Source organism: Engystomops pustulosus, chromosome 7, assembly GCF_040894005.1.
Source record: "Engystomops pustulosus chromosome 7, aEngPut4.maternal, whole genome shotgun sequence".
Taxonomy (NCBI): Eukaryota; Metazoa; Chordata; class Amphibia; order Anura; family Leptodactylidae; genus Engystomops; species Engystomops pustulosus.
In genome coordinates, this window is record NC_092417.1 from 136,347,699 (window position 1) to 136,373,760 (window position 26,062).

General features: G+C 39.4%; 1 protein-coding gene across 3 annotated transcripts; it reads left to right on the forward strand.

Annotated features, from left to right (window-relative positions):
- The first annotated feature begins 978 nt into the window (after nt 1–978).
- On the forward strand, nt 979–24,220 carry LOC140070880 (transmembrane protein 272-like). Of its 3 annotated transcripts, none has more exons than XM_072117905.1 (8): nt 979–1,348; nt 1,495–1,698; nt 4,305–4,520; nt 6,055–6,087; nt 10,671–10,730; nt 17,659–17,835; nt 18,857–19,004; nt 23,495–24,220. In XM_072117905.1, exons 3-8 carry the CDS (start codon nt 4,367–4,369, stop codon nt 23,517–23,519), a joined length of 597 nt encoding a protein of 198 aa, XP_071974006.1. In that variant the 5' UTR covers nt 979–1,348; nt 1,495–1,698; nt 4,305–4,366; the 3' UTR covers nt 23,520–24,220. The 3 variants fall into 3 exon arrangements, with proteins under 3 accessions (XP_071974006.1, XP_071974007.1, XP_071974008.1); XM_072117906.1 differs by having other exon boundaries at nt 1,495–1,582; XM_072117907.1 differs by having other exon boundaries at nt 1,615–1,698.
- Nucleotides 24,221–26,062: the final 1,842 nt, after the last annotated feature.

Genomic DNA, 26,062 nt, shown 5'->3' on the forward strand with positions numbered 1-26,062 from the left:
CATTGTTGCTGGAGAAGATTACATCAGCAGAAGGGGGTTTAGTCCACAGGGTAGACAGCGATATTGGGTTGTGGCTATGTTTGATATCTGGAGTGCACCTCCAGTAGCGGGTCACACCGAGTTAATTGGTGCTTTAAATCCATCAAGCCAATGGGAGGGAATTTAGGGGATATCACCAGTTTGGCTGTGCAAGACTATACCATTTCAAAATAGTGAGGACAATTTTGTTGTAGATTTGAAATTGTTCAAGGGGTTGGGATTATGATGTGGAAGAATTTAAGTTCCACAAGGTATATTGTGGAGGTGATGGCAGACAAGTTGTCTAAAAGTGGTTTGGGGTTGCATGGCAGACCTGTTGCTTTGTTTCCACTGAGTGTAATTCCTGCTGTTGGTATTGAGAGATGTCCTTTTATTCACTATTGGATTATTTTCAGTTGAGAAGATGGCAACAGTTTTGGGATACTATTTGCAGTAGAATAACTTGAAATTCCTAAAAAACTCAACTGTATATCCAAAGTTGATGGAGTATAGGTTGTGAAAGGATAAGTTAGTCTCCTTATAGGTTAAAATATGGAGGGCAAGGCGGCTAAGGAATATACAGCTGAGGGATTTGCAGGCTGGGTTACCCAGTGAATGTGGGCCTGGTGAAGAAATACTATTTAAGCTGTTAATTGCAAGCGTATTTTAATTTCAACAATTGGAGGGTTATTCAAACAATTAAGTTGTCAGAAGGGCCCTGTGTAAGGGTCCTTGCTGTCATAGCAACCGGACAATGGCCACCAATAAGATCAGATGGGGTGCTAGGTGGATCCAAGATGGGAGCCCCATGCAGCGCTATTACCAAAGCATTTGGGGACACTTAAGGGGTTCCGTGCATCGAGCAGGTGATATTAGAGAACAGGTGGGACTGGAAGCGTAACGGGAGAGTGAATAAAGGTGCTCTGAGGCTCTCCATTGATGTAGCCGGAGCACCCAAGACTGATTAGTATAATAACTCTATATTGCCAAAATCAATGCGTATAGGGTTATAATAAATGAAGTCCTGAGAAGCATAGTTCCTCATGGACTGGTTTGTAGGACTAGTCTACTATTTGTGAAACTGATGTTAGATGTCTTTATGCATTTTTACACTAGTCTTTTACATCCTGTGTGACAGTTTAACCTGGGGTTTACATTTTTAGCTCAAGAACAATTTATAAGAAAGAGTAGACTGACTGCATTCTTCCTCAGTTTAAGGAAGGACCTCATAAACAAATGCAAACTTGGGTTTGGTTAGCAGACTAGTAAGCCTTTTTCTTCGTATTGGATTTTCATATGTATTTTCTTCTGCTGTTTTACCTGAGAAAAGGTGAGTAGTTTATATTGTATAAGAATATGCAGTACCTACCTGATCTGAGAACAATAAGAAACAGACATTTAACAGGAATTATTGATTTAAAAAAAGCTTGTACATGTCAGATGAAAACAAGGGTTAATTACTTTCCTTTATTTCAGGCTACTTTCCTTCCAATATTTGCTCCTCATGTGCTTTACATTAGGAACTGTAAACACGAACATTGAATCAGTCCAAAACACAAAAGAGGTGTGTTCACTACTTTATACATTTCATTGCAGGTTCTACTTCTGGTTTTGGTTTAAAGGTACTGATAGGCAGTGACTATTTTAAAGGTAACAAGTCACCATGAAAATGAACTCCAGGTAAATATAATATAGCAGGACAGGCTGAACGGGTTAATATACCATAGTTTTGTTTTTTTGTTTTCAGAAATTGTTTTGCGGCTAGCATACTGACCTTTTTATTGTCAATGAGGTTATTCGCATGTCTGATAAAATGTATGACCTTTGTGTGCAGTCTCTGGTGATGCTCCCTAGCATGTGTTTTGACATATAATTTTTGCAAACCACAAATAAAAACCAATGGATGTGAAAAAGAATGTGAATGCAATGAAGATATGTAAATCAAACAGACTGCAAACTTTTGCCTTTTTGCGCACATGCAATGGAAATGCCCTGATACAGAAAAGTTTACCACAAAACAATATATTAATTTTCTCAGTTCCTCCTGTTTTTTTTTTTTTTTTTAACCCGCAGCAGATTTTATATAATTTTCATGGGGATGTATCGTTCTCAGTCATTGGTCAGTCATCATTCAGGGTCTATGATGAAAATCAATAGAAGAGAAATACATGCTAAGGCTGCATTTACACTGACATATGTCCGCACGGCTACGGCCGGGCATATGTCAGCCGCGATGGAGAATGGGAGGGGTGACCCCTCTCCATTGTAAAGCATTACATACAGCCCGGAACACGGGGACTGATAGGACATGTCCAATTTTTTTCCTGTGTACGGAGCGGTACAGTGCAACACATGTTCAGCACTGTATCTCTCTCCGTGCGGCCATTGCTGTCTATGGGGGGCGTAACTACAGAGGAAAGCTTTCGGCCATACACAGGTCTCCTTAGGGTCATGTGAATGCAGCCTAAATGTTGTGTTTTCTGTTGTAGACATCATGCAGGCTATGCTACAAATTCTCTTTACACTTCTTTTTTTCATTGTGAAAAAATAAAATATGTACAGTGCTATGTGCAATGTTATTCAATGAAGGCCCCAGATGTCGGGGTCAGTTCATGTGCATATTGGAAAGGATGGAGAAACTATTATAAACAAGGGATTGGCCTCACACAACAGAACACTGGGCTAAGTAATATTCTTTAAAGGATTGTGTAGGTTCCTAAGTCCAGTTTCTCACAAGCAAGTTCAGTCAGAGAAACTAACTCCATATGCTAGTGGGATTTCCGGGATAGAACCTTGTATCGGTGGACTTAAAGAGGAGCTTTTATAGCCTCACTTATATGGAGATTAGCATATGATTTGTACAGGTGGCTACACAGATTCAGGGGCACTTTGAATTTTCTGTGTAGCCCCCACGGTTGCAGAGATAACCGTCCCAGTTTCTGACCATTGTAATCAGTGTTCGGTCAGAAAGGAGGAGCTAGGACTGGAGGCGTGTGTTATACTAATCTTCTCTTATACTGTTCAATCAATGGCAGACAATGTCAGAGAAGCTGCTATGAAAAGCAGTGAGCTGTGATTTCTCTATCCTCATCTAAAAAAAAATTCCATTAAAATTGCATTAAAAAAAATACAATGTTACATATTGCAATGCGATCAGGATGCAAACAAGAGCGCAGTGTAAATGTAAATGCATTGTAAACACACATGCAATGTAAACACCATGTGAATGCAGACGCCACACAGACGTAAATGCAAATGTGATGCATGTGCCACATAAACCATGTAAATGTAAACAAAATGCAAATGAGATATACATGCAACGTAAACACAAGCGTAAATGTGATGCACATGCGACAAACACAAACGTTATGTAAATGTAAGTGTAATCGAGACATAATCGCAATTGCCACATAAACATAAGTGTAAATGCCAAACGCCATGTAAGCGTAAACTTAATGCAAACGCAACATAAACCCAAACACGGCATAAGTGTAAACGGAACAAACACAAACACGACAAACGCAAACAGGATGTAATCGCAAACACGATGCAAACACCACATCATCGTAAATGGCGCGTAAACATAAAGCAACATGACATAAACGCCAACGCTGCATAAACACAATGCAAACACAAACACCATGTAAGCATAAGGGAACACAAATGCTACATGAGGGTAAGCGTAATTATGCTCAAACGCAAACGGCGCATAAGCATAAACGCGACACAAATGCAAACGCCATGTAAGTGTATACGCAAATGTCGGTTAATCAGAACGCAAACGCCACGTAAGTGTCAACGCAACAAACAGAAGCATCACAGGAATGTGAAGTGAGTGCAGTGTAAGTGTGAACGTGACACAAACACGACATAAGCGCAAATTAAATGTAAATGGTACATAAACACTATGAAACGCCACATAAAACGCAAATGCAACATAAATGCAATGCAAAAGTCGCGCAAACAAACTAATTGCAAACATCATGTAAACGTAAGTGTAAAAGCAACACAAGCGTGCAACTTGCTTCAAACTCGTATTGTATGTTTGCTGGAATTTTCAGCCCAAACGCTCAAAAACTGAAAGTAAATTCAACATGTCAGTTCGGTGCCAGTTTATAAGCGCTCAGGCCAGACATTCCAGCAAACACACATTTTGAGTTTGATGAGAATTGGATGCAATAAACCTACAGTAAGTTGTGCATATGGACGCTAATGGCCATTAAAATTGCATTGGAATCCTTGCACATTCTAACAGAACTGTTGGACTTTCGTTCTTCTCGTTTTAGTGACTGAAAATAATAAAAAAGGTCCAAATGCAGGTGTGAACTTGGTCTTGTCCATTTGGATCATGTCATTCATGTTCTTTTCAATTTTACTCATGCAAGGAAGTTGTTCAATGGCATCTGTTCAAAGTAACATAGTTAAACCCATAACACACCATTTGGATTCAATGGGAGCTCGTACTGGAATAAACCATGAATCGAAGCTTTTAATGATACAAGGTAAGAAGCTACCAACTTGGTCCTAGTGTAGTATCTATAGGACAGTGATGGCAAACCTTTTTGAGCCTCAGTGCCCAAACTTCAACCAAAAGCCACATATTTATTGGAAAGTGCCAGAGCAGCAATTTAAGCAGTAATGTATTTCTCCTTGTTCATTGACAACTTTCAATCCTTCAGCCTCCCAAGGACACCAACACAGTTGAAAAGAGGAGGGCAAATTTATCTGTCATTGTAGGAAGATTCTGTAGGAAGATTCTTTGAGTTCTGTCTGGTGAACTTCATTCTGGGGTGATGGCCTGGGTGCCCACAGAAAGGGCTCCGAGTGCCGCCTCTGGCACCAGTGCCATAGGTTCCGCATCCCTGCTATAGGATATTGCCAGAGCAGTTTGAAAGGTATCTACTCTTTAACTCCAATGAATGGATTTAAAAACCAAACATATTTTGCAAGGAAGATATGAGAAGATACTTAGGCTCTGGTCACACATAAGAATTGGCTTCCAGATATAAGATGGATACTAATAATAACCAATGTAATTTTTAGCATTTCAAAAAAATTATACAGCATAGAGTCTCAATCGAAGTTGTGAACTGAGCTTTAAAGGAAATCTACCACTTCCGAAAAGTAAAACACAACCAGTTCATCCCGATCCTGGTGGTTGTCTTCTCTAATCTTGACTCATCAGGGAGCAGAGTTCTGTTGCTGTGACAGCTAGAAGTCTCCTCGAAACTTGAATTCATTCAGATTTTGCAAATTCACAATATACTGCAATTCAGTGGTACTGCAATATACATCTATTAGCAATCAGACCTCCTATGGTTAAGGTACCCCAAGGAGACTAACAAATTGTAAAAAAAAAAAACCCTAGAAGTTTAAAATGCCTCCCTTTCTCTAGAATGATAATAAACAAATACAATAATAAACATGCTAGATATTCCTTGCGTCTGAAAATGCTCAAATATATAAATGATTATTCTCTGTGGTGAACTCCGTAAAGGAAAAAACTTCCAAATTTACTCTTTCAGCCCTTTCACCACATATAGTGGTGGTGGCATCACGGTCCACAAAATGGTGTCAATTTAAAACCTCAGCTGATCCTGCAAAAAATTATACCTTCCATAGCTCTGTATTGAATCTTCAATCAAAATCAAGCATGATAAACCAGGGACACTTAGGAGCGTGAGTTTATCATTAGGCTTGTGGAATGGAGGCCCAGCATTTCTTAATAGTTAATACAGTTCCAGCGCAGGTGTTCTCCTGGCACTGTGCACTTTGTGCAGCCCGTGGGATTGTGCCACCATACAGCATGTTTTCACATGTTGCACATGTTCATATGCAAGAGCCCTTACTCATAGATCCAGGCACTGTGACTGTTGTAATATTCTTAAATGGGTGGTGATTGGTGGGTGATGGCTTATATACACACAGTTGGCACATGAATATTTATATATTATTATTTCAGTAGGTAATAATTTAAACAAAAACTAGTGAGCAATATATATTGTATTATAAAATGTAATTTTTTTCTTTTTTTAGAAGTACAAAATTGGCACAATGACGTCATTTTCTGTGAGTATGAATTCACTCAATATCTTTTTCACAGATAGAATATTAATAAAACCATCTGGATTCCAATGTATGGTGAGCAGCTCATGAAAATATTACATTTAGGCTTTTTATTTTAAACCCTTCATGACCGATGGTCATTGGTGCCTGAATGTCCAGGTCAATTTTTGGCATTCTGCTATGCCCTTCTTTCACCCCTTAAAGGAAACCTACCACTATGGATCTACCTATTAAGGTAGATCTGGTGGTAGCTGCATCTAACATATGTAAGGATAGCCCTTTTTTAGGGCTAATCCTTTACTTCCCTCCATCCTTTCTAATCTTTAATCAGGCTAATATACAAATTTTTTAAAGAGGCTACTGGGGCATGGAGTAGCCGGAGCTGAGACTATGCCGCATGGCTACTCCACACCCCAGTGGACTCTTTGATTCCCCTACCCAGACATCTTCAACGTGCAGCTACAATGAGCTGCGCACACTCACCCTTGCAGCCGGAGTTCTGCGCATGATCAGTAGTACAATCGGATCTACTTTAATAGGTAGATCCGTAGTGGTAGGTTTCCATTAATGCCGAGGACCTTTTTCATTTTTGCGTTTCCATTTTTTACTTCCCACCTTCAAAAATCAATAACCTTTTTATTTTTCCATATGAAAAGCTGTATGAGGGCTTGCTTTCTGCATAACAAATTGCACTTCATAATGACGGTATTTAATATTCCATGACATGTACTAGGAATGCAGTGCAATTGGGAAAAAATTGGATTGAGCCCCAAATGACATGTCTACTTCATTCATTGGAATACTGAAATTGGATATGTTTTCATACATTTACAAAAATTAAAACCTCCTGTACAATTTTTTTTTATCATTTTGCCATCTTCTTGCACTAATAACTTTTTTATACTTTGGTGTATAGAGCTGTGGGTGGTGTAATTTTTTGTGACTTTTGGTGATGTTTTCGATGCTACCATTTTGAGGACTCTACAGCCTTTTGATCACTTTTTATTGAATTTAATATTTGTTCAAAATGGCAAAAAAAGTGGTATTTTTGTCTTTCCATTATGGGGTTAAACACTGTAAAAAACTGTTATTATATTTTGATAAATTGGACATTTTGAAACATGGCAATACCTAACATGTTTATGTTTTTGCTGTTTATTTATATGACTTCTAGGGAAAGGGGGGGTGATTTGAATTTTGAGGGTTTTTCAATATAATGCTTTTTTTCATACTTTTTAATGTATTTATTTTATAGGGTACTTTAAACCTAGATTTTATGATTGATCCTACCATATACTACAGTATGGCAGTATATTGCGATTTTCCTCCTCATTCATTTCAATGTCCAAATCGCACATTGTAATGGATAGGTTAAAATTCGACAGCCTTGGGCCTTCAACACACCCAAAGCTGTCATGGCAACCCATCACCGCCCTCCGATGATGTCATGGGTGGGTGCGGTGATCTAATCCAAAATGGGGCACCCACACGCTGCCAGGATTTAAAAGGGTCAGCACCCTCGATCGGTGCTAGCACTGACCACAGGTGTTACTGGTGGGTGTTTGCTGCAATATGCCTCAGGCCGTGAGCCCTCTCCATACCCCCGCAGCTGGCATGTGATGTAGTAGTATGTCGGTAAGGGGTTATATGTCGATATCTCTGGAAAAGCTTTACAAATCATAACAATTTTCACTTTGTTTTTTGCATGACATGTGAGACTTTAAAGGGGTTGTCCGAGTTTTGATAAAAAAATATATGTGGCCGGGAGCGGGCTGACTAAAACAATAAAGCTGTACTTACCTCCCGGTGCCCTCCCGTATCCGGTCCGTGCGCCATGTAAACAAACATGGGCGCCGGAGCAGCGCTGGATTCAGCTTCCGGCCGGACACGACAACCTTCGGACAACCCCTTTAACTTGATGGGGTAGTTTTATTAATTACATATTTTTTTGTTAAAAATTTGCCAATAATTGACAAAAATTGGAAAAAAAAGCTTTTGTCATTTCTCCAATTAAAGTCACTTTAAAGGAAACCTACCATTTCAGATCGTCGGTGTAAGCTGTAAACACCGAGCACCAGCTCAGGGTGAGCTGGTGCTGGTGCTTAGTTTCGTTAGTGTTATAAACCGCGGTATCGCGGTTTTAAAACTTTTTAAACTTTATAGCAGAAATTGCTTCGGCGCTGCGTGCGCACGATCGTGCGTGCGCCTACATAGGAAATGCCGCAGGCGTTGCGCGCGCACGGTCGCGCGCAGCGCCGAAGCGGCTTCTGCTATAAAGTTTAAAAAGTGTTAAAACCGCGATACCGCGGTTTATAACACTAACGAAACTAAGCACCGGCACCAGCTCAACCTGAGCTGGTGCTCAGTGTTTACAGCTTACACCGACGATCTGAAATGGTAAATAAATATGTACAGAATTATTCCATCGCCCTTTCCCAGACTCAGCTACAGATGCAGAGGGTGCATGTACTCCTGCAAAGTGAAAGTCTCCTGCAGCTTATTCTATATTCTGCCTTCAGCTGACCGGCTATATGGGGGTCACACTTCAAATGCCAATATCTCCTGAACCTTTTCATCTAAAGACAAAATTGTTGTGTCATATTAACAAAAGAATATCCCCTTTATATAATTGTTTATGGATGCTGAACAGAACTGGAGATATCCACTCTTAGGCTACATTCACACGGACGTATAAAAACGGCCGTATACGTACCGTTTTTTTACGGGTTACATACGGCCACATTAATTTCAATGGACAATACGTCCAACCATTTATATTGCCGCTTTTGACACTGGAGTGTACGGACCGTATACTGGCCGTATAAAAATATAGAGCATGTCCTATTTTCTCCCGTATTTCAGTTCTGTATGCCCTAAAAGTCTGTGGGCATGTATAAAATACGGGTTAAATACATGCTGCATACGGATGAAAAACGTCACGTATTTATACAGAAATACAGCCTGTAGATACAGGACTGGAGAAATACATGTCCGTGTGAATGCAGCCTTAAAGTTACAACCGGGTAATAGAAAGCTGTACATAAAAATATTTTTTTTTAAAGTCTGGATATCTATGGTTCTGTTATGCATACATAAACAATTATATTAAAGGGGAGAATCTTCTGTTTAAAAAACTATGTTTCTAGGTGCCATGGTTCAGGAGATATGGCCGTTTGAAGTTGGTCACTGTCATGACCTTTATAAACGTCCTTTCTGCACGGGGCATGTGCAAATAGGAGGCATATAGCCGTATGGCAGTCGTGAAGAGGTTAATGTACAGATCTAATAATTCTGCAATCTAAGCAATATTAGGTTAACCAAACATACACTAGGCAGCTACTTTAACTTCGAAGAAAACCTTTCACCTATTTTTACCAAACTAAACTAGCAGTTTTTGTAATTGCAGCTTTTATGTGAACTCTCCCCATTAACATATAAAAAGCTCCTCCCAAGTAATTTAAAAATGAAGAGAAAACTGTAAGACTGCATCATTTCAGATCCATATACAGGCAGTCCCCACGTTAAGTAGGTTAGATAGGTTCTAGTGGTGGGAGCCCTCCCCACAATTGATTTTTACCTCTAGTATGTGCCCTGGAAGCCTTCCCTATAATCCAGCCCTGGAGACAGTACATCGTCGATTTCGGCTGTATGGAGAGGGCTCAGAGGCTCAATATTGGCTCAACTATTAGGTCACACATTGGTAAGTGGTTAAAGAAGCTTTCTAAACAAAACATTTCATATCCTACTTGTGGAGGCTGCCTGTTTAGTGACAAGTTCCCTTTTTCCATGTTTGCATTTGTGTTTTATACTTCCCACAGTACAATAGCATTTATTTTCAATTCGCATACACTGACAAACAAAATGGCTACAATTTTTTACACTTTTGAATTTCAGGCTCCATAACTCACAGAGTGCCAAATTTGGATAATCTTCCAAACCCGGTCCTGTCTGTCCAAAGTAGCCCACTAGCTAACAACTCAGTGGGGCAGATTTATCAAGTGTCTGAAAGTCAGAATATTTCTAGTTGCCCATGGCAACCAATCACCGCTCCCCTTTAAAATATTCATGAGCACTGGTAAAATGAAAGCTGAGCTGTGATTGGTTGCCATGGGCAACTAGAAATATTCTGACTTTCAGACACTTAATAAATCTGCCCCAGTGTGTCTTTCACCCCTCTGTGGCTCCACATACCGCATACCCTTGGAAAACAAGAGAATTTGAGTGACAATAAGTATACTGCAGATTGAGGTGCCCAATCATCTTATTCTCCAAGGTTATGCAGCATTTTTTTATCTGATATACCGTAAGTAAAAGTTAAGTTTTATTACACTTTTTTTCACCATTTAGATTCTCTCCCGTAGTAGGCAAGGACAATAACATTGCATTAACATGACAAGAAATGTCTAGTGCTTATGTTTACCTATGACAAAGGTTTTAAGAACACTTGTGGCATTTATCGTCATTTATCAGAGGTCTTTAGGCAACTTCAGGGAATGCATCTTGCGTTTCCCAAACAAATGAAAGGTGTTATGTATATAGCCTTAAACATAATATTTTATTAGTAATGTGTTAATATATCTTTTTAGATTTACAGTTATCAGCTGTTACAGTCTGGATTATACTAGGTGTTGCCATGATTGTAATGGGTAAGTTACAAACAAGTAAAGCTCATTCCTGGATATTGCATTAAATAATACAGTATGCTGCAGAAAAAAGACAGATTTCATCAAAAACACTATATGCATGTTTGCATTTTTTTAACCAAAAAATCCTAAGAAAGAAGAGGACCTACGGGGGGGCGTCGGAAAGGTGAGTACAGTGTTAATTTCTTTTTACTACAGGGGGCTGGCTGGCTATATGCTATAGGGGGCAGGCTGGCTATCTACTAGAGGGGCTGGCAGGCTATATACTGGAGGGGCTGGCAGGCTATATACTGGGAGACTGTGACCAATGCATTTCCCACCCTCAGCTTATTCTAGAGTCAATAGGTTTTCCAATTTTTGTTGGTAAAACTAGGGGCCTCGGCTTATACTCGGGTCGGCTCATACTTAAGTATATATGGTATTTGGTTTAAAACCATAGTCCCAAACTCTTTTTGGAGCATCTGTTATTTACACATTGGGTTGATCTGTGTATGTCACATTGTTAGGAGGAAATCTGTAGATGGCACACTGTAGCTGATATATTTTTATACCCATGTAGAATAAGGAGCAGGCAAGACAAAAAAAGACAGCAGTTACAGTATAGTGCTATGTACTGCTGATACTGCTGTTATCATTGATAATGGTACATATATGCGCTACATGCAAAGTACAGTACTGGTATTAAAGGACATCTACCACCAGTATAAAGGATTGTAAACCAAGCACACTCTGGCAGGATCTGCTCTTCTTTTATCTCCTTATTCCCTGGTTTTTACTAAAAAGGTTTTTAAAATTATTAAAACGAGCCTAAGAAGCTCCAGGCTTCATAGATATTAATGGATCCTGGAGCCCCTAAGGCTCATTCACCTAATTCTTAAATCCTTTTGATCTTAAAAAATCAGGGCATACTAACATAAAACAAGAGTGGATCCTACCCTAGGGGGCACACACCAGCATGTAAGTGTGCTTGGTTTTTGCATTTCTTCATCCTGGTGGTAGATGTACTTTAAGTCACAACCCAGGTGTCACGGTTTACAAGGAAGCGGGAAACCATATAAAGAGAGCAGAAAGAACTAGGAAAACTGGGAAACTGCCCCTTACTTTAAGGTTAAGCTAGTCCATGCCTGCGGGAAATGGTCAGCTTACCCAGGCTAGCTCTGACCCGGCAACTTCTCTCTCCTGAGCACAAACACTCCTAAACACATGCACACTGATGTATGCCCATCGGCTGCGGGTGTCGGGCATACGTCAACCTCGATGGAGAGTAGGAGGGATGACCCCTCCCCTCTCTATAGTGCTCCACGGCGCGGCCCACAACATGGGGCAGATAGGGCATGTCCTATCTTTTCCCTGTGTATGGAGAAGTATCGTATCGCTCCTTGCGGCCATTGCCTGTCTATGGGAGAAGTATGTATCGCTGCAACTCCAGCAGGTAATACAGAGACACCAGTTACAAAAAGACAGGTAAAAACAATCAGGCTACATAGCACAGTGGTAGAGAACCGATTAGAAAGGCCACAGGATGCCGGTTCAAATCCTGAACCGGCCATCCTGTGGCCTTTCTAATCGGTTCTCTACCACTGTGCTATGTAGCCTGATTGTTTTTACCTGTCTTTTTGTTGCTTCATCTCCGGGTCTGGCCATGGCTGCTTGGTTTTACAATAAATATTCCAAAGTTTGGTGGTTTGGGACTGCTTGTTGATAGGTAGTTAAATGCTCCCATTGGGTAGTAAGCAAGTACACATAGCCATTGGCAGGCCAATCAAGACACCTAATGGCTGTGCAACTGAAGACTGCTTTACTAAAACTAGTCACCTATTCTTTTTGCCACCAGGCACCCCCCAACAATCATCAATTTGAACGATTTGCATTGTCCACCACTTCCTCTTCACAACTCACTGATGTCATGTCTATTTGTAACCTCGCAAGTTTGCAGCTCGGTATCTTTCAAATGAATGAACTGCAATACAAAAAACAGCATTTGTACAAATTTCTCACTGTGTACTTGAACAAAAAAATAAGTTGAACAGTTTTTATGGAAAGAAATTAATATAAATTATATGGTTAAAGAGAACCCGTCAGGCAAATTAACCCCCTAAACTAAATATATTTTCATAAACTGCCATTAGAAAGTATTGCCTCTATCCCTTCATCGTCCCTCTACATGCCTGTAAACTTAAGCAAAGAGGTCCTAAAGCTGTATGAAAATGACCTGTGTGATGTCCAATGAGTCATTATCATATTCAAGCTGTCCAGTTTATTCATGAGTGGGAGGCACTGATGTGAGATATAATGTTGTAATGGCTCCTCCATGTGCTTCCTGGTGCTGGCGGCCACACCCCCTGCAGCCTGTGTGTGTATGAGATACTCTTATACACATGACTGACAGCCTGTATAATGGTGTGAGATATAATGGTGTAATGGCTCCTCCATGTGCTTCCTGGTGCTGGCGGCCACATCCCCTGCAGCCTGTGTGTGTGTGTGTATAGGAGAGATACATCAGCTCCAGGCAGCCATGTTATAGCAGAACATGTCAGGTACATGTGTAGCTGATGTCTGTGTCTCACACATATGTATGGGAGGAGAAGCATGTCAGCAGATAAAGCACAGACACTAGTAATGCTTTACTATACATTACACACAGACATGTGATAAGCATTCAAAGAGAACAAAACATAGGCAGCTGCGCCCTCTGCATAAGTAATACACTGTTAAAGTATACAGTCCATATTCAGACCCCGATAAAAATTGCCACGGTGGTGCACTCCTTTTGTCGAAAGACCAGTTGATATAATATCCAATAGATAAAGAAGAAAACAGTAGACGGGTCACTCACCGAAAAAGCAGTCTTTTTATTCACGCCAGCAGGATGACAGAGAGAGGTGCCGGGCACGCCACAAACAACAGGCTGTTTCGCGCGTAACGCGCTTTCTCAAGTCTGTGACATCATGCAATGGGCTGGTACTTCGTATAAGACGAGTTCCGGCCAGGTTACCATGGAAACGATAAACAGTGAACCTCCACCACATAATAAAATGATCAACAAACACAGGTTACTTTGCAATTACCGTACTGGAAAGAAAATTAAGTAATTCCTTCATGTTTCTTTATCGTGGATTATAAAAATACGCTTAACTCATTGCGATCATTGAGACCTATCGGTCCCGTCGCTTTAGTGCGCATAATCCATATGGCCTCGCATCTCATGAGTTCTCTGTTCCTATCTCCGCCTGACGGATTCATATTAATCTTATCAATGCCCATGAAGCGCAATGCTTCTGTGCGTCCTGAATGGGCTATTCTAGTGTGTTCTATGAATCGAGGAGAACCGTGTCCGGTTCTTACGGAGCTAATATGTTCTCGAAACCGGGTATGTAAATGTCTAATCGTTTTCCCAATGTAAAATCTTCGACAAGGACAAAAAATGACATTTACCACGTACTGTGATTTACAGTTAAAAAAATGTTTTACAGTGTGACAGATGTCACCCATGGTTATGGTCTTTTTGCCTAAATTATAGTTACAATAGTTGCATTGGCCGCATTTAAAGTTACCATATGGGATAGAACGGTCTAACCATGTGTCTTGAGTTGGAGAGAACCGACTATGCACTAATTCGCTTCTAAGTGTTCTACTGCGTCTAAACGATATAAGAGGTCTAGTATCAACTATTTTTTGCAAATCAGGGTCTGTAGTTAAGAGGTGCCAATTATTGAGTATAGCAGAACGGATAATATTTTCTTGAGGGCTGTACCCAAATGTAAAAGTGAACCTCTTCTGTTGTGTGTCTTTCCTAGTCGGAGGTGGTTTTGATCTTTCTAATAATTCGGATAGTCTTGTTTTCATGATTCTGGTTCTCGCTTTTTTTAGTACTCTCTCAAACGGGTTTCTAGCTTGTCCGCCTGGGAGTTAAAGGTATTTTCTCTACTGTTAATTCTACGGAGTCGTAGAAGTTGACTATATGGGATGCCATCCCTGGTGTGTAAGGGGTGAAAACTCTTATAATGTAAAATAGAGTTCGTAGCGGTTTCTTTTCTAAAGCCCTCAGTGGATAACCCGTCTGCATGGATAGTCACCCTAACATCTAGGAATTCTAATGATTCCTTGCTGAATTTGGTAGTAAATTTCATATTCATGTTATTACTGTTAAGATACATCACGAAGCCCTCAAATTCCGATTCTGAACCCGCCCATATCAGGAATATGTCGTCCACATATCTAGAAAAAGTTTTAATATATTTAATATATGGATTTTGAATCGTAAAAATATATTCCTCTTCGAAGACCGCTAAGAAGATATTTGCTAGGGTGCAGGCTACTGGGGTCCCCATAGCTGTACCTACTACCTGCAAAAACCATTTGTTGTTAAATTGGAATGCATTATGGGATAGGATGAAGAGGAGGGAATCACAGACAAAATCAATGTACATTTCACTTTTGTTAGTAGATTCTAACACTTTTCTAACTGCATGAACCGCCATTGCTTGAGGAATCCGAGTATACAAACTCTCCACATCAACAGATGCCATCCCGTAACCCTCTATCCACTCTATCTCTTCAATGCATCTCAAGAAGGAATTCGTATCCTTCAAATAGGAGGGAACATCTTTCAATAGTGGGCGAAGCAACCAATCTATATATTTTGAGAGTGGTTCTGTCAGGGACCCGATCCCAGCCACAATCGGGCGGCCCGGGGGATCTGTGAGTGACTTGTGAATTTTAGGTAGAAAGTACCATTGTGGTTTGCGTGGAAAAGAGGGAAATAATTTACTGGCAAGCTGTTCTGACAGGACTCCTCTCTCTACGTACCTCCTAAGATGGGATTGTAACCTCTCTTTAAACTTTTGCAAGGGGCATTTGTCTAATGCAGTATAGGTGTATTGATCGAACAATTGGCGATGTGCTTCGTGTACATAATATGCTTGGTCCATGATCACAACATTTCCCCCCTTGTCCGCAGGTTTTATTACAATTCCCTCAGTAGATCTCAGAGTCTTAAGGGCTTTCTTTTCCCCAATGGACAAATTGTCCTCAATTGTGGGGTATATTTGAGAGCGAACATCCCTAAGTACTTGACTTTGAAAGATCTCGAGGGGTGTTCCTGCGGACAAGGGGGGGGGGGGGGAATCTGGATTTTATGCCTCCTCTGAAGCCCTGTACTTCAATCGTGTTGGTTTCCTCTACTTCATCCTCATTGAGTGCTAGTAGTAATTCTAAAGTTTCCTTGTCTTTTTCTGAGGACGAAATACCCGCTATGAAACCTAGGGGACCTATAGTAACAGGGATCTCACCCTCTCTAATGCTAGAGGGACGCGGTGGATTATTAATAAACCATTTGTGCAAGTTAATTTTTCTGATTGCTTTATATAGGTCTATCTCAAAGTCCACCTCATTGAAATCTTCGACTAATGCATAGCTCAGTCCTTTCGATAGCAAATTAATACAGTCCTGTGACAGGGTGACAGATGATAAGTTAATAACTCTTTTATTTCCCATGTCCCCATGTTTCCTATCCATCTTCTCAGGTTCTTCTATTGTTGTTTTCTCCAAGATACCGTTTTTCGTTCCGTTCCTCCATTTCTCTTTCGATTTCCTACAGTGGCGCCCTCTTCGAACTCTCTTCCTAAAGGGGGTGCAAAATCATTATTTTCTTTGATTTGGCTTTTCTCTTTTTGCTGTGTGTGACTTGCAGAAGGGAGTGTTTCCATGCTTAGGTTCTCCTCAGAGGTGCTTGTATCTGATTCCGTCACCCAATATTCTGAGACTTTTCTCCCTTTCTTGTTGGAGCCTTTTTTCCGTTGCATAGAGGCACTCTTTCTCGATTTAGTATTCCAGGTGAAGATTTGGTTGTTGTCATAATCTGCTTTATCACGTAGAAACTTATCCCGTTTTTTTTCTTTAGTTTCGTTTTGAACTATCGTGATCCTTTTTTCTAACTTCTTAAAGAATACTTGTAGTTGAGTTTCGTTCAATCTTGTTCTAAGTTCAATCTTGGCTTTACAGTTCGGTAACGATTTTCTCATACTCCATCTCGTTTCGCCTCATAACTAATTGCATAAGGTTCAAGGAGTGTTGGTTGAATAATTTATTCCATTCTAGAGTAAACACTGGGTCAGACTGATATATCGCAGGTTCTTTAAAACACCTCCGTCCTCGAGGAACTCGATGGTTGGCTTGGTATGATTTCAGAGATTTGATCGTCCAGAACAGCCGGATTTCTTTTTCTGATAAAACTTGTATCTTCATTTCTAAATTCCTAGTACTAAGTACTTGCAGTGAGTCCTGTGAGTTGCAAAGATCAAAAAACGTGCCGGCATCCTCTCTACCTGCATTTAAGGCTGTATCGATATTGTCAGGGTCGTTAACCTGTTCCATCTCAGTTTGCATGATGGAGCACAGTGTACTGGTTGCTGAAACTTTGTTAATCCTTCAGTGTTTAGCAGAAGATGGCACGTGCACGTACAGCTGATAGTAATCCAAGTGATAAGCATTCAAAGAGAACAAAACGTAGGCAGCTGCGCCCTCTGCATAAGTAATACACTGTTAAAGTATACAGTCCATATTCAGACCCCGATAAAAATTGCCACATGTGACCAGCCTCATTTACATCATACAGAAAAGATGATTTTACAATGATTAATGTATGAATTGACTAGATAAAGGCTGTGATGGGTTCCTTGTGAGCTGCTCCAACAGGTAGTGGTGACAGAAATAGTGACATAGACCTGATGACAGGTGTCCTTTAAAAGTGTTGTGCTTTTTAAAAAAAACAATAATGATTATAAAACAATAATAATGGAGGTTTGTGTATATTTAACTTGATCTTACTTCTGAAAACTAGAGGCTACTTAGGATATCCTATTTATATATTATACTAACTTCCATGTGCAGCCAATACAGTACTAACACTCTGATTTATTTTCCATAACAGGAGGTCTGTACAAAGATGATTGCCTCATTCAGCCCAACATACCAATATTCTTACTGGTGACAGGAGTTGCTCATTTAGTTATTTCCTCCAATCTGCTTCTGAGAATATTGCGCCAACTATATAGCGTGTTTTTAGACACAGTAATCTTTTTTTTCATGTTTTGCTGGTTTATTGCAGGTATGTACTTTAATATTGTAGGTATGTACTTCAAATAACAGATTTACAGCTGGTACAATTGAGTATGTATTACTAAATCTTTAGTATTTGGGCAGTCTATTCTGGCTGATCAAGTACTAAAGCTATTGGTCACAACACTAAGGAAAGGTGGCCCGATGTACTCCTCTGATGACAGCAAAAAATTCCAAATGCCATGAAATTGTAGAAAAAAACGCATTGTGGGCACAATTCTTTTTTCACCTTACCCTCCAAAAGACACCTACTTTATTTTTTTTTGTGGTTGTTACAATCGAGGGGGATATCAAATTAACATAGGTTTTTTATGTTTAATAGATTTTTACCAAATTAAAAATTTTTGTCTGCATTTTGCCTTATTCTGAAGCTACTAACTTTTCCATACTTCGACGTACAGAGCTGTGTAATGTGTAATTGTTTGCAGGATGTGAAGACGTTTTCATTGCTACCATTTTGGGGTGTTACTACATTTTGATCACATTTTATTCAATTTATTACACGTTAAAATGGCAAATAAAGGGGGTGATTTTTATTTATCTTTTGGCATATTTTAAAATATTTTTTTTAGAAAACCTTGGGTGTACCCAATGGAATCTAATCAGTCCTACTACAGTATTGCAGTATATTGAGAATTTGATATGGATGAATAACAGGACGTATACAGACTCCAGGCTGCCACGGGAATGGATTGTCATTCTCTAATAATGTTCCAGGGAGCAATGATTCTATCCAAGATAGTGTTGGCATTTAATTGCCGCCGGCAGCTAAATGGTTAACGTTGGCACCAATCACAGGTGTCGGTGGTGGATGTTGTTTGCATAATGCAGCAACTTCCATAATTTGGAGCAACTTCCATAATTTGGAATAACTTCCATACTTTATGCTGTGTGAGAAGTCCTTTAGCAGTCAAAGGAGTGCAGGATGGAGCCAGATAGATGAATAGATATGCTATACTTAAGATAAAAACTGTTGGCAAATGCATGTATAATTATTTTTATTTTTATAGGAAGCTTTTGGATTTTTGACATGTTTGACCAAAAAGAAGGAAAATGTGCTAAAAACCTTTACTTATTTGCTTATGGCTCTATGGCATTTGAATGGATTATTTTATGGCTGGCATGTCTGTGCTATTACTGTTGTTCCAAGCCTCAAAAGTAAGTATTAAATGAAATACTTAAATACCTTATTAAATTATTATAAAAATAAGTATATAATTATTACAGTATTTACATAGTATTGATGCCTTAAAAAATACTAGCAAACATAATTTGGTAATTGAATACATGGTGTCATAGTACCAGTGTATGGTAATCCCTTGGCACTCTTTATGACAGGCAGCATACAACAGCATGCTCTAAAAAGAGAATCCAATGCCTTGAGGCTGCAGTTCAAAGCGAACTAGGAATGCTATTTTTAGCTGGTAACGAGTTTCATAGCCTATGCTATGCTGATTTTAATAATGACTTTGTCAGCATTCTAAATCATTTCAGTAGTTTATATAAGTTTAATTCACATCCCGGGAGGCTCTGGCAAGACTATTGCTTGCTGTGTCCCTTGCATAGAATTTTCATGCTTCAAATGGCACGTTGGCAATGGCCATGTTTTTGGAGTAAAACAGATTCTCCCACTTGAGGTGTGGATCTCTGCAGCTACCCCTGCCCTGGGCCTCTTGGCTGCTTCATTTGTCATGCTTCACAGATAGCTCTGCCTTTTTAATTTAACTGTTTTGCTACACTACAGTTCAGAGCTTGGATTTTATTTATTTTCATTTTTTATATGAAACAATGTGAAAAAGCTATACATTTCAAAGATGCTTTATACTTTGGATTGCTTTATCTCATAAAAGATCAATAAAATACTTTATTACTCACCTCCTCCATTGCTCTTGATGTCCCGGTCCGTGGTGCGTGCCACACCCACCTATCCCTATTTCCAGCACTGAATCCGGAGCTGGGATATGGTGAAGCTCTCCGAGCTCATGTTCCGTGCTCCTGTAAACAAACAGGGGCACAAATCGGTCAGAGCATGGCGCGGAACATCAGGAGTGACGGAAGAGGTAAGTACATGTTTATTTTTTTAAAAAGCCTGCCCCAACCTGACTCTTAATTTAATGGAACTCTCTGACAACCCCTTTAAGTTTGTGGCTAACATTTAATGAGGAAATGTCAAAGGGATATGAATTCTAGTTCAACACACTGTAAAAAAAACTTTTGGACATGGGTACATGCTGGCAGTATACACCAAAATAAACACAAGACTATTACTCACGGTCCAGGACAATTATCAGCATGGCCTGGTATGAACAAGGGCAGCTCTAGGTACATAAATGAAGCAACACTTACATGTGACATAAATAATGAAGCATCACTGCTTCCCTGATCAATGCAATGCCTTCCTGATCATGGCAAACATATTAAGACAATTGACTCATTTGGCAAGCTCTGTGTAACGCTGCATAAACTGTGAGCGCTATATAAATAAAGGAATTATTATTAATTGTGAAAATTTTATATTAAAACATAGTAGGCCACAAAAATATATTGTTAAAAATATATATTTACAGGCGGTCCCCTACTTAAGGAGACCCAACTTACAGACGATCCCTAGTTAATGGAGGAACCCCTCTACCCACTGTGATCTCTGGATGCTTTACTTTAGTCCCAGGCTGCAATAAGCAGCTGTAAGTGTCTGTAATGAAGCTTTATTGATAATCCTTGGTCACATTACAGCAAAAAATTTTGAAACTCCGATTGTCACTGGGGCAAAAAAAAAATTGTCTGGATCTACAATTATAAACTATACAGGTTTGACTTGCATACAAATTCAACTTAAAAACAAAACTTTGGATCCTATCTTGCATGTAACCTGGCGACTGCCTGTATATACTTTCAACAGTTTTTATTTTATTTTAGGAAATAAAACCTTGTACTCATGTACTATAATCAGAGACAAGAGACAAATATAATTATATATCATGTTCTACAGTGAATAATACAGATAATAATAATAATAATAATAATAATAATTCTTTATTTATATAGCGCACACAGATTACGCAGCGCTGCACATGCATATCAAATTGGTCCCTGTCCCCATGGGGCTCACAATCTAAACAACCTAACAGTATGTTTTGAAGTGTGGGAGGAAACCGGAGTACCCGGAGGAAACCCACGCAAACACGGAGAGAACATACAAACTCTTTGCAGATGTTGACCTGAGTGGGATTCGAACCCAGGACCCCAGTGCTGCAAGGCAGAAGTGCTACCCACTCAGCCACCGTGCCGCCCTACAGATAATCATAGTCATTAAAGTGAACCTGTCACCAGGAATGTCATTTTAACTGGTGACAGGTTCCAATAGCTTTTGCTATGTTGATTTTAAAAATGCATTTGTCAGCATTCTGAATCATTTCAGTAGCTTATAATAGTTTATTTCACATTACCTGGCTCCCTGCCAACAGCATGTGGTTAATCCGAGAGAGGGGCAGCTGTAGCAATCTGTTTCTGTGTCTCCTTATGCACTCCTCCTCTATTTCACAGCATCCCCTGCCCTCCTTTGCCTGCTCAATGCAAATAACAGGAAGTGGTCAAAGGTGAGGGAGTTGGATGAGTGTGGAGAAGAAGAGACTGAAACAGGAATACACATGCGGCAGCTGCCTCCTCCCCAATAGGACTCACCACATGCAGCAGGCAAAAAGCTAGGTAATGTAAAATAAACTGTTAGAAAGTACTAAAATGCTTCAGAATGCTGACAAAGCCATTTTTAAAATAAGCATAGCATAGACTATTGGAACCTGTCACCAGCTAAGAATGACATTCCTGGTGACAGGTTCACTTTAAAATCATCTAAGGTGAGGAATTGTGATCCGACAATTTGTATTGGAATACTCTGTATTTTGTCCAAAAATTATTATTATTTTATAGGACCAACATATATGTAGTATCAAGGGAAAAATGCACATTCTTCCAGAATTGTTTCTAAACATTTTTTTATTATTAATGAAAATCTGCATACAATGAAAGGGACTAGCATCTACCTCTTTATACAGTTTCAACTGTATTATAAGTAAAAGCTGTAAGACATTTCAAGGAGACTGATGTAGCAGTCTACTGAGACCTTACAGACTCCATATTCTGCTGAACATTGAGGCCCATATGATTCCAAACGTTTGTATGCCAGTTTATGTGTGGCAGTATACATATATGTGTATGACTGTATACATATTCTGTATTTCATGCATATCCTTCATCCACCATATAAATATATATATTGATTTTTAAATTATCATTTGCATTCTGGGGCTCATATTCACCCCCGTTTTCTGGCTCTGTGCACTAAGAAAACTGAACTGAAATTGGTTCACACATATAGAAAATTGTTTAGTTTTGTTTATATCAGTTGTATCTTTGCTATCTTTTTTCCTATAATCAATAAATTCATGTGTTAATTTCATGTGTTAACCAATATATGTATTATAACTTGGAGAAACAGAAGATAGAATATAATTATAATGAACTTTGGCCATGAGCAATAGGATTTTTTTAGACATTGAAGAATTTCATGCGACAAATACTCTGAATGACACCTCGTCTAAAATATTACCTTCTTAGTCCCATATAACGTACAGTTAAGAGGTAATTTTGTGGTCTTATTAGTGCTTTGCAGAGATATAATTTATGTTATCATGTATAACTCTGTTTTAACAACTTTTTATATACAGTTCCCTTTGTGTTCATGTGTACTTACATACGTTTTTATGCAAAGAGCTTCTAATATTGGCTGTGGGCAGTTTGAGTTTTTATCATCTTATAGATGAAGTAGCAGGACATTTGAAGTGCTACGGAAAATACCATTGCAGGCAGTCCCTGGGTTACGTACAAGATAGGGTCCATAGGTTTGTTCTTAAGTTGAATCTGTATGTAAGTCGAAACCGTATACAGGCGGTCCCCTACTTAAGAACACTTGACTTACATACGACCCCTAGTTACAAAAGGACCTCTGGATATTGGTAATTTATTGTACTTTAGTCCTAGGCTACAATGATCTGCTGTAACAATTATCACAGGTGTCTGTAATGAAGCTTTAGTGTTAATCCTGGTTCTTATGACAATCCAACATTTTTAAAATCCAATTGTCACAGAGACCAGAAAAGTTCTGACTGGGATTACAATGATAAAATATACAGTTCCGATTTACATACAAATTCAACTTAAGAACAAACCTAAAGACCATATCTTGTATGTAACTTGGGGACTGCCTGTATTTTATCATTGTAGATCTAGACAAAAACCTTTTTTGCCCCAGTGACAATTGGAGTTTCAAAATTATTTGCTGTAATGGGACCAAGGATTATCAATAAAGCCTCATTAGAAACCTTACAGTTGATCATTGCAGTCTGGATCTATAGTATAGCATCCAGAGAACTTCACCAGAGGTCACAGCGGGCAGAGGGGTTGTCTGTAAGTCGGGTGTCCTTAAGTAGGGGACCGCCTGTAGTGTTTTTTCAAAATTCACTCATCCTTGAAATTTTAGACTTGACCACATCTGGATCTCTTCATACTTCATCAACTGAACATTTAGTGACTCCCACTTACATGTCATCTCCTTATTTTGTCCTCTCTCTCTCACATATATATGGTCCAAGAAAAATGGTTGCATATAATTATTGAAGATGAATTTCTACGGAGTCCATGCCCAGAAGTAGGCAGACAGTCATAGTGGTGGACACCAGTTCACCAGCCCCAATCAATGGAGTTATCAGCATTAGGACCTGCGGCAAACCAATTGACCTTTCCATTCTACCGAGGAATTATAAAAAAATTTTGGGATATAAATTCTACCCAGAAAACAATGTGTGCACATATTCTTTCAGCAACAACAACAATTTACCTCTTTCACAGCAGAAATTTTATAAACCGATTCCTTGCCTTTCTTGTCCCTTACATGTATATGTCAATCACCCCAGCCCTTTCTGCTCTATAACTTGAATGATAGATTGGACTGCATCTTTCATGCCACAGATCCGCTGTAGTCTCATGATTATTGTGACTTTTGTGTTCCTTAATTTAGTTTGTATTTTAACTCCTTTTCCGTTCATGTTAATGTAAAAAGTAATAATTATAGTTGTCAATCGGAGTATACATTCAGTACAAGTCTCATAATTTTGAGGATCTTTGAATTCTTCGTAAATACCTGTCATTTTATTTTAGTACATACAAGCACAGTAACTTTTCTTCCTCCTAGCTTTGGGTTTTGTTGGTACATTAGAGATTTTTTTTTGCCTAAAGAACAATAGGAGCAATTCTCTTTTTGCAAAAAAATGACAAAGCAAGTGAAACACATGGGGTGGTGTGTGTCCACCCTTGATTTGTATATATCTGTATGTGTATTGTGCAGGTGTTTGTAAGGAAATACCTTGACGTGTTTCAAGAACTATAGCTTCTAGACCTCTATACAGGTTACTGTGATATATTTATCATGTATATTTAGTTATTTGACCATTGGTGAACCTTGTCTATGTATGTTGTCTTTTTAAATGCATTATTTTAATTGATCTAATAAAGTGTTATTTTTTGCTTTCTACACTTCCTTATTTTGTGGTTTAGCAAAAAAATTGAAATGCTGGTAATTATTTAAAGTAAAATCATCCTGAGCAATCATTGTGTAAAGTGGTGATGATGAGCAGCACAAAAGTAGGAAAACCGGTGTACCAGTTCTTCTGGTCTGGAAAGCTTATGTTGTATCTTTTTTTTTTTCTTTCTTTCTTTTTTTTTTTTTGGAGGGGGTGATTTTGACCCTTTATAAGCTAGTTGTACTTTTTAAATCTATGACAGATCCGAAGTTCCCATACAAACTCTACTTGGCTAGCTGTGCATGGGTTTTAATTGATTTAATAAAGTGTTATTTTTTGCTTTATACATTTCTTTATTTTGTGGTCTTGAAAAAAAATGTATATGCTGGTAATTATTTAAAGAAAAATCATCCTAAGCAATCATTGCTCAAAACTTATGGCCACGACTGTAATTTATATGGCCATCTTTAGCTACGTAATGAAGAGACTGGAGAATGCCTGAACATTGCTGCACTACATCATATTTTTAATATGTGTGTGTGTGTATATATACACTCAGCGGCCACTTTATTAAGTACACCTGTCCAACTGCTCGTTAACACTTAATTTCTAATCAGCCAATCACATGGCGGCAACTCAGTGCATTTAGGCATGTAGACATGGTCAAGACAATCTCCTGCAGTTCAAACCGAGCATCAGCATGGGGAAGAAAGGTGATTTGAGTGCCTTTGAACGTGGCATGGTTGTTGGTGCCAGAAGGGCTGGTCTGAGTATTTCAGGAACTGCTGATCTACTGGGATTTTCACGCACAACAATCTCTAGGGTTTACAGAGAATGGTCTGAAAAAGAAAAAACATCCAGTGAGCGGCAGTTCTGTGGGCGGAAATGCCTTGTTGATACCAGAGGTCAGAGGAGAATGGGCAGACTGGTTCGAGCTGATAGAAAGGCAACAGTGACTCAATCTGCACCCATTACAACCAAGGTAGGCAGAAGAGCATCTCTGAACGCACAGTACGTAAAACTTTGAGGCAGATGGGCTACAGCAGCAGTGGGGTGCCACTCCTTTCAGCTAAGAACAGGAAACTGAGGCTACAATTTGCACAAGCTCATCGAAATTGGACAGTAGAAGATTGGAAAAACGTTGCCTGGTCTGATGAGTCTCGATTTCTGCTGCGACATTCGGATGGTAGGGTCAGAATTTGGCGTCAACAACATGAAAGCATGGATCCATCCTGCCTTGTATCAACGGTTCAGGCTGGTGGTGGTGGTGTCATGGTGTGGGGAATATTTTCTTGGCACTCTTTGGGCCCCTTGGTACCATTTGAGCATCGTTGCAACGCCACAGCCTGCCTGAGTATTGTTGCTGACCTTGTCCATCCCTTTATGACCACAATGTACCCAACATCTGATGGCTACTTTCAGCAGGATAATGCGCCATGTCATATAGCTGGAATCATCTCAGACTGGTTTCTTGAACATGACAATGAGTTCACTGTACTCAAATGGCCTCCACAGTCACCAGATATCAATCCAATAGAGCATCTTTGGGATGTGGTGGAACGGGAGATTCGCATCATGGATGTGCAGCCGACAAATCTGCGGCAACTGTGTGATGCCATCATGTCAATATGGACCAAAATC

Excerpts from the sequence above, each read along its gene's own strand:
- LOC140070880 (XM_072117905.1), top strand. The coding sequence starts at position 4,367 with ATGTCATTCATGTTCTTTTCAATTTTACTCATGCAAGGAAGTTGTTCA. Across the intron at positions 4,521-6,054 it reads GAAGCTTTTAATGATACAAG|AAGTACAAAATTGGCACAAT; the intron begins GTAAGAAGCTAC and ends TTCTTTTTTTAG. Across the intron at positions 19,005-23,494 it reads TGTTGTTCCAAGCCTCAAAA|AAAAATGGTTGCATATAATT; the intron begins GTAAGTATTAAA and ends ATATGGTCCAAG.